The sequence below is a fragment of the Macrobrachium rosenbergii genome, chromosome 6, assembly GCF_040412425.1.
Source record: "Macrobrachium rosenbergii isolate ZJJX-2024 chromosome 6, ASM4041242v1, whole genome shotgun sequence".
Taxonomy (NCBI): domain Eukaryota; kingdom Metazoa; phylum Arthropoda; class Malacostraca; order Decapoda; family Palaemonidae; genus Macrobrachium; species Macrobrachium rosenbergii.
In genome coordinates, this window is record NC_089746.1 from 28,368,692 (window position 1) to 28,379,011 (window position 10,320).

The 10,320-nt window shown below is 38.4% G+C and overlaps 1 protein-coding gene across 2 annotated transcripts in view; it reads right to left on the reverse strand.

The window, feature by feature from the left end:
- The window catches only part of Mrtf (Myocardin-related transcription factor), a 185,014-nt gene that overhangs the window by 120,555 nt on the left and 54,139 nt on the right, over positions 1-10,320 (reverse strand). Inside the window, exon 1 of one of the 2 annotated variants that reach the window (XM_067105349.1) lies at positions 1,963-3,467. The exons of the other annotated variant lie outside the window; for it this stretch is intronic. Within the exon in view, the coding sequence (XP_066961450.1) occupies positions 1,963-2,107 (145 nt within the window). The 5' untranslated portion in view covers positions 2,108-3,467. Of the gene's footprint in view, positions 1-1,962; positions 3,468-10,320 lie in introns of those variants that run through there. 2 annotated transcript variants of the gene reach the window in all.

Here is a 10,320-nt window from a genome sequence, read left to right on the forward strand (position 1 = left end):
AATGCCACAAGAGAGGTATAAATGAAACCATCTCCCATCAGCCCACCCGTCGAACTCAGGTGTTTTGCGTTTGGAGACGATATCCACCCACCTCTGCCATGTTGGCCGTGAGTGCGTTTGTCGCACGTAGCCTATTAGAATTTATCACATCACCGTGAATCTGATGTGATAAAAGTGATTAGTAGATTCTATATATATATATATATATATATATATATATATATATATATATATATATATATATATATTAATTAAAGTTCACTGTGATGATTACATATGTGTCTGGTAAAAGTGACCACGTAATGTATAAATGCAATATACCACTGGGTAAACATTTATGTACACTCAGCAAGAAAAGTGAAGATACAGTTTTCATTAGATTTCGTTCATCGAATTTCAATTTTTTTCTTACAGAAAACACATAATCTCGGTAGATTTACTCTAGAATATGAAAATACAATGCAAATTATATCATATATGTTAAATCTGCAAAACAAAAACGTTCAGATACTTAAAAACATGCATGTACGAAGTAATCAGAATTTCTCAGATGACTTCGTTCATAGAGATCTAAAAGATATTATGTGGATATCTCGGTGTAGTACTATTCATCAGAACGGCAATATTTACTCGTTTTCCGTTATGAACAGGCTTATTATTGCATCATCATACGATGTAATGATAATTTCTTTAATTTTTACACATTCATGTTTGTATTTCACGGTGTTAAAAGTCAGCTGGAATTAATGGCAGTAAATGTTGTGACACCTAGGGTAGGTTGACCAAATCTATTTAAATCCGCAAGAGCGTTCTCTATGATGTGAAGGGCAGCGCAGGAGCTTGGGGGGAAAACACAAGTAACTGGATGTTTCTTGACGTTGCCATAGTTTCTCTCTCTCTCTCTCTCTCGCCATTGCTAAAACATACTATACCAATATAGTGTAGCTCAATCTCTAAAAGAAAAAACAATGAAATGAGTAGCTCCACCGATAGGCCTAGGCTTACACAACAGCAACTCTCTCTCTCTCTCCATTGCTAAAACATACTTTACAAATATAGTATCGCTCAGTCTCTAAAAGAAAAAAAATAATGAAATTAGCTCTACAGTACATATAGGCCTAGGCTTACACAACAGCAGACTCTCTCTCTCTCTCTCTCTCTCTCTCTCTCTCTCTCTCTCTCTCTCTCTCTCTCATCATAACAATGCATTCGTTCCTTTTCGTTGGACATTGCTCAAATTTAACTCTTGATTTCATTATGGAAGATCGCGTTTCCGATTATGCAAGCATTCCGTTCAATGTGGTGTCATAAATTCATTTGTGTAAGGTTGCTTGGTAAGTTACGTCGAAAAATGTTTATTTTGCTCAGAACTGTCGTTGCAAATTACAACTTGAACGAAGACTGTGAAACTTACTACTGCATTTAAGTATCAATGATTTCATTATCGTAGAATATGATTGAAAGTTATAAGAGGTCAAGCAAAACACAAACACAATAAGACGGAAGCTCCTCCCCTTTCTAAAGTTGCCAGATGTCGCATTATTGAGCAACATATGTCCGAAGATTTAAAAAAACTGTATCCTCACTTTCCTTGCCGAGTGTACACACACACATATATATATATATACATACATACACACACACATGTACATAATATATATAGTATAATGCACCCCTCACGCTTTTTCTGGTCGATCTCACCAGTGCAAACATCCAACTTTCGCCCGGTTCCTGGAAAATTCATTGTGCCTCTGCTAACTGGTGATTAGTCGACAATGGTAGGTCGCAACCAAGGTGGTGAAGGGTAGACAGCAAGTAACCTCATCCCCCACAAATAAGAAAAAGGAATAAATGAGAACCGGAAGGCTAAGATATTTTTGAAGCAAATTCCGTCTGAGGAGAAAAGGAGTATAACTGAGATTGAAAAACCTGTACAATAGAAACTGGTATCGAGTTGAATACCTGTGCAGTTGCTGCAGTGTGTGGTATTTCCTGGTGGCTGCTGCTGCTGCTGCTGTTGTTGTGGTTGTTGTTGTTGTTGTGATTGGGGGGTCGGTGGTGGCAGTGGCGTGTCCGGGGTGTCGAGCATGGTGCAGCTGACCGGCATCCTGGCCGCTCACCACCAATAACTTCATGTCATCACCACCAGTGCCTCCACAACAACAATACCCAGCAACGTGACCGTCATCATCAACTGGCTCTTCATAACCATCATCTTCCCTAATGACTTCCTTACTTAAGAACTTCGAGTCTTCAGCCACAACCTTTACCTCAATTCTGCCTGAGGCACCGAATACAACACTGCTTTCTTTCCTCGTTTGTGTCTCGTAAGAGTTGTTGTTGTTGCTGTTGTAATTAAACAACTACGAATACCACCAACACGAGCATCATCATCATCATCTTCGACATCACTTCCCCCAACAAGACTAAAACTGCTGACCCCCTCCTCCTCCACCCCTTCCGCCCTCCACCCCACCTCCAATCCCACAGCCCTGGCCCTCCACAGTTACGACGGTCGCAAACGCCGACGGCACAACCTGTTGTCGCCTGCAGTTTGGTCACCCTTGTCGTCCGAGGTCGTTGCAGCGGGATGGGCCAGGCAGCAAGCACTGCTCTGCCTTCACTCATGGAGACTCCCTCTGAAGGATTCTTTAGAAGATGCCACACCGGACATCCACCGACACAAGTTCTTTCCTCATCCTAAGACACTTACAAATTGTTTCAGGTCCCTTCAAGGAAGGCAATCTCACCATCGCCACGTCGGTTGTTTAATCATTCCATCTCACTTTACCGCAAGGAATTAAAATATGCAGCAATCTTATTTTAGTGAAGACTCATAATTAGGCAAACTTGTCCATGCAGAAGGAAGGTCACGCTTCAGTTTTCTTCCACTCGACCTTCTCAACTGTAATGCATGGTTAGAAAGCTCATTCAGGACTCCACTAACTGGCAGTGAAAACACTTAACAATAAGGTTTTCGCCTTTGAGCTTCTTCCAAACTAACCCAGGAGAAACTTTCAATTGTGTTGGTTAAGGCACGTCCATGATCTTCCGACGATTTCTTCCCTCGCTGGAATGACCATATGATGGTGTAAACTTCAGCAGTTTTACAGGATCACCCGGGACTACTAATCAGACCACTATAACTATGACTGCTGTTGCTATTGCTACATCTTCCACGGCCACGTACGAGCGGAGGGCGTACGATGTGTGGGCGTCGTCGTCGTCAGCTAGAGGCTGGTGAGGCGGAATCTGTGGGTGTTTGTGTGGAGGCGTGTGGGCGGCTGGCTGGCAGGAACGGGAACGAGCGTTGGAAGGACACTAAGTAAATTTTTAAGAAGAAAAAAGTGTTTTTGGTCCCTTAAAAGAGAATAGGCCAGCGGGAGGGGAAGCGCGCGCGCGCACTCACACAAACACGCACACACACCTCGAAGGCCCTCAGCACGTCAGGGCCAAGCCGGAACTGTGCCGAAAATCGTGGGGGCCAAAAGACCCCTTCACTCACTCACTCATTAACTGCGACACTCTCACTCTCTTTTCCTCTCCCTTCCCCTCTCGGCCCTTGGGCATTTAGCCAAAACACATGCCCTATCCCCTCCGGCCTCTCTCTCTCTCTCTCTCTCTCTCTCTCTCTCTCTCTCTCTCTCTCTCTCTCTCTCTCTCTCTCTCTCTCCAAAGCTACCTTTACTTACCTCATGAGACTGTCACTATTAAAGACCCCTTAGGTGCTTCAAACCGTACCTTATGGATGATTTTCTAGACATAGATATTTATTCTATGTCATTTTGTCACGCCATTTCCTCCATAATAATCGCATCTCAAATTCACTTTGTTTACTGCATCTCATGGGGAACGACAGTTGTGACTAGCAGTTGATTTCAATACTTTCACACTTTTCTGTGAGAGAGAGAGAGAGAGAGAGAGAGAGAGAGAGAGAGAGAGAGAGAGAGAGAGAGAGAGAGAGAGAGAGAGAGTTACAAAAATTGAGGGAGTACTGACCAGTTACGTAGGTTATCTTTTACCCTCTCCCTTTGACCAGGCTGCGACCCATAAATGTCGACTGCCATCCCGACACCTAATTCACTGTTTGGATCAACAGATGCATACATGATTTTTTAGGAGAGGTGCCCACGCCGTTCCTTTCCTCGCCCCCCTCAGGGATCAAAAGAGAACTCTTGGTTGGGAGCCGAGGGAGGTACCACTAAGCCACGGAAGAGAGAGAGAGAGAGAGAGAGAGAGAGAGAGAGAGAGAGAGAGAGAGAGAGAGAGAGAGAGAGAGAGGCCTTATCTCACGGACAATTCGCCAGGCTGGATCCTGCATGGTGTGACTGAAACCAACTTGAAATCTCGTGAATTTCTGAAATTTTGGCAAATATTCAAATCTGGCAAGAATGTAAAATGAAAGAACAAAACTCACGATAGAATGAATCTTTCCTCGTAGGGAATCACATCAATAGAGAGGCAACGGAAAAAGGCAAGAAAACACTCATCACAGAAGATGGTCATTTTTACCGGCTGTCATTCTAATCCCCACCGAGTAAGCAATACCATTTAATTTATTAGCTATGTACTAATTGAGAAGAAATGTATGCTTCCGAATACTGCCTATACCCTTGGTCACATTATGCACGCGTGCACAGCACATATACAAACACACACACACACTGCGGTCTCGCATGCGTAAGGTCAAAGTTCGATGACGATCCACTCCAGCTGACCCAGCTGTGAATGAGTGCTAAAGTCAACTGGATTCAAGAAAAGGGCATGGGGATTGTAATCTCATCCTTAAAGACTCTACACTTCTGGCACCAACTTCTCTAATGGGGAAAAAGTGCGCTCTCTCTCTCTCTCTCTCTCTCTCTCTCTCTCTCTCTCTCTCTCTCTCTATATATATATATATATATATATATATATATATATATATATATATATATATATATATACATACACACACACATATATATATATATATATATATATATATATATATATATATATATATATATATATATATATCACATATAATATATGGCCCATATGATACATACATATATATATATATATATATACATATATATACATATACACATATACATATATATATTATACATATATATATATATATATATATATATATATATATATATATATATATATATATATATATATATATATAAGATGACAGCCTACAGAAGGGTTGGAACCCCTTCAATTTGCGAAACGCTTCCTGAGTAGCAGAACACCCTCTTTCATAGCTTGTTTGTGTCTATCAGTGCGTGTGGCCCAGGAAGTGCCAATATCTTGCAAAACTACTGTTCTGGGTTACACGACAGGGAGTGGTTAGCAGAGGGCTGTGTATCCCTTAGAATCTGCAATGGCCCCTAAGTGCATTCTGCTCTGGAGCCAAAGCAGTCATTTTACCCGCACCCTGAAGACACTTCAAAATAAGAACTACTGCATTCTATGGGGGCATAAAAATTAAGGGCCCTAATTCTGTCAGAAAATAGAAAACGATCATAACCAAAGAATCTGGAGAAATAGCTTGTTCCATGATGGTAACGTAACCCGTTACCATCATCGTTGTCTGAGCTATGTATGTGTGTGCGCGTGTGTGTGTGTGTTTTTTTTTTTTTTTTTTTTTTTTTTTAAGGGAAATGAAGTACCTGGCTAGAACAGTGATCACTCGTCTCGGTAGTTCAGACATGTGGATCGTGCTCTGTCTTACAACTGCAGATTTTGCATCAAGTAAACCGGTCCTTTCAATAAAATTATTTCAGAAATATAAAATAATACAATGTCGACCATTCCTAGATGTATTTACTATATAAAGAAGTGTGCCGGCAAAGATATACAGTAAAGAGTAAATTCATAAAATCAACTAATGACAGGATTTTAACTTAAAATGTTTTTTCTGTTTATTTTACGCAATTAGTGGGTGTCGTTCCAGAAAAATCTTATGACATACAACCTTGCCACCAAGGTGAAGCCTGAAGTACGTGATCAAACGACATTCGACAATGTTTCGTATAAAAAAGTAACCAATTCCAAAGTAATTTTAAGTCGTACATATCTTCGTAGTTTTGAAAATATTTCAAGGAGCTATACTCTTTGATGCAAAGTAAACAAGTATGTAAACTTCAAAATAGTCCACAAATCTGAAAAATGCTTTATAAAATCTCCTTTTGTGATTGTCAATCGGTTTACGTTTACACAGGAGGAACAGTAAAAAAAAATCTCGACAAGACTGGAAAATAAATATCCCTTAAGAACGGACCAACACTTTCTATAAAAGCAAGTGATAATTTGCTTAATATAATTTTCTAGTTGACAAAAGGAAATCACGTCTGATTGGCGAACATTTCTCAAAGGATCGGATATGTATGTATGTATTTATACAATATATATATATTATATATTGTGTGTATACACTTTTTAGTTTAATTGTGAGCTGAAGAATACATTTATTATGGGCAAAATTAATCTATTGTCTATCTAATTTCTGGTTGAATGTAAAGGCCGATGTAGACAGATAAATAGATTTAGTGCGCGTGTTTAATACGCACACACTCTATACAGATATATATATATATATATATATATATATATATATATATATATATATATATATATATATATATATATATATATATATATATATATATATATATATATATATATATATATATATATATATATATATATATATATATATATATATACATATACATATACACACACACCTTATTACAGTTTAATTAATCTGTGGATTGAATGATTGATTATAAACTATTAAAATGCATTCGCAAGCCAAAAACAAACACACAGGTATAATTATGTATGCACATAAATAAATATATATATACAGTATATATATATATATATATATATATATATATATATATATATATATATATATATACATACACACACAAATAAAAGATGTATGTCTCTACGTATGTATTCACAATTACGGAAGAGTTTCAAAAATACTACAGTGCATTAGCAAGCTTAATAACATACGCAAACAGAGAGAGAGAGAGAGAGAGAGAGAGAGAGAGAGAGAGAGAGAGAGAGAGAGAGAGAGAGAGAGAGAGCAAAAGTGAAAAAAACGAATGAAGACAAGTTATATTTACCATCCAAAGCAAGCACCGTAGCAGGAGAGTCTATTTCCATGTTCGTTTCATCTGATCTCAAGTAGTCTTCAGAATACTTCGTTTTCGTATTACGATCCGTTGCGTAGGCAGTTTATACTGTACATATCAACTGACCAATCTATTGCATTTCATGATGGCTATAACATTTTACATGATAGCACAACTTCCATTTAAAAGTTACATGAAACGTATCTACCTTAGTAATTAAATTCACGTGATTTCTCTACCACGAAAAAGACACAAATAATTCACAAGGTCACGATGATCTCCACATAATAAAACGCCCCTGTATGATCGTAGAATGAATGTACCTTGGTCATAGCTTTTAGATGGTACGTAAAGTCCCGTCGGTCGGGACTTTCCGTCTAAACCCACTCTTACATTATCGTCAATTTGACAGTACGGGACTCACTAGTAATTGTAACATCTCTTAAGTAACTTTTTTAATCAGCCAATGCAATTCAGCTCCAAAAAACACGACGGAAAAAATAAGCAAACCGTGAAATGAATAGATATTAGGAAAAAGTTACTCAACATAAATGTCCCTTCTCATAAAATCGCATTTTTTAAGGTAAAATGCATTTTTCCTAACATACAAACCCGAGGTCCTTTACATATGGGGATACTTTCGGCGTAGCTGAACATAGGCCACAAAAACTTACAAGGCATTTGTTGTTTTAGAGTACGTTTAAGACGACACAAGCATGGGTATAAAATACGCAACGAAGAGAAACTTGCATCTATGACTTGATGAAGGTGTTCGCACGTTACTATGCAGGTTGTCCTCTAATACAATAATGATGATGATGAAACACGACGAAAATTATAATAATTAAGACAACAATAATGTTAATATCTGGAATAATACTTACAAAGTACTTTGTCGGGTTCTAATGAAAACATTTCAGCTTCAAACAATCATTTTAGCGCCACAACAGGTGTCAAAAAACCCTGATCCTTGCCTCGGCCATAATGCGAAAAGATTACATCTGACCTTGAACGGAAACGTTACTTCATAACATAATATTGTGGACTCGGAAAGAAGTGATGAAATAGAAACTTGCAAAATCCACCATAAAAACTACAGTTGAATATACATTTGAAAACGTAATGTACTAAATAATTATTACATTTAGATGTTTCCAAACCTGAAGGTGACATTCCAGACAACTTGATCAAAAACCATCATCATCACCGCATATTTTCGAAACCCTCTACGTCTCCTGAATCGGTTCATCATGATACATAGTTCACATGAAAATTATAATAATTTCATACACTGATACTTGTACTTTCACCATGCAATATCCCTAACAACTCGCACAGGACTTCTGAAAGGGAAGACTGCACAGGAAACCAAAACAACGGTCCCGGAAAAGAACCTTATAATTATGAGAGAAACAACGAAGGTAAAATTAAAAGCAAACTTTTATCTTTTAATTACGAATGTCTCTTCAAACTCAAAAGGCTTCGCATGTAATTCAAAGACCTCATTAATTAAGCAAGCAGACCTCGTCGTTTCTTGCCAGTTGGGATAAAACATTACAACTGGGTACTTATATTTCACTCATCCAAAAAATCCAAAAGCACTTGAAGGTACACCACGTCAAATTTCCTGTGTATTGCCAGTAGTACTTTTTTTTTTTATAAAATGTGCCTGGCAGGCTAACTGCAAATCAAACAAAACTGGATGAACTATCAGTTCAATGTGTTCCTAATATTTCTCTTGAATTTTGCCTTTCTCTCTCTCTCTCTCTCTCTCTCTCTCTCTCTCTCTCTCTCTCTCTCTCTCTCTAACACACACACACACACACACAAACACACACACATATATCATTAGTGTTCTTAAACGGATGGCGGGGGAGGTTAGGTTAGGACTTACCTCTGCTGCCTTTTGTGAAAGGGGAAGCAATAACCAAAATGGAAAACAAATAACATGTTTAGCTCGCTAACAGGACATATCGGAGGCTGTCGTCATGATAACCTGGGACGCCATAATGAATGGCACTAAGGATAGATCATCGGCGAGTGCCAGGTAGGGCACTGTGTCGCCCCGCCGTCTGCGTCGAGGAAACCCCCACTTTACTTTCCCCAGACGGCTCCCACTCATTGCCATGGGGGATAAGGCGTTACATAACGCCAGGAAATAAGGAAACGTCGATAGACATGCTGTAAGCCCTTCCCCCTTTCAAACCATTCAGTAAAATATGAACTTCATTATCATCATTATTATTTATATATGTGTAATGCATTAGTCTTATCAACATGAATAACACGCTACCCTAAATCTGAGGGTGACACAATCAATACCACTAAATTTATAAATATATTAGGTAGTATTCGTAATATGAACTAAAAGCATCACAAAATACTGCTATCTATACCAAAGACAATTAAGTTGCGACATGGAGGTAAAACAAAAAATCAAATAACTTCCGAGCCTCAATCATTTCGATAACATACTACGTGAAAGCTGAACTAAAACTTTCCATTATAAATCTCTGCGTCAACAGAATTTTCATTCTTTGACTTTATTTACAATAACAAACATCGTTCTGCACCAATTCACTCATAAATTCGAACACACCACGAAGAACTAAATTATCCTCTCTTCAGTGGCCTTTGCAGGAAAGGAATAACCGAAGAAAAGGAAAGGACACTAGACAAATCCGTTGAATACCTATTTCTGAATAGAGGAAATCTATCGAAGTCGACGTCAATGTTTACCTTTGTCATGACGAGTCATGCAGAAGGCATACCGTGATAAACAGACCAAGTTCATCATGTGGTCACTCATTTGCGCCGAGTTGTACGGAGCGAAATTATCCGCAACCTACTGTGAAGAAAACAACTTACCGAGAGACAAAAATAAGTCATCCTTACCATCGGTGGACAGAGTCAAAATCTTCCCTTTGGATATAGTGCACCTACTATTCCTCTGTAATTAACTACATCTACTATCCCTCCATTATTATTACTTACATCTACTATACCTCAATTATTCTCTGAAAATAATACTAATCCATTACCTAACCGCAATGACACCTCAAAACTGCTCATTCTGTCTTTGATGCTACACAGTCTTCTACTGATGATCATGCTCCTGATGCCCAATTTGAAATACATAAAACTTAATGTGCTTTTTGTTCATGGTACATGAAGATGA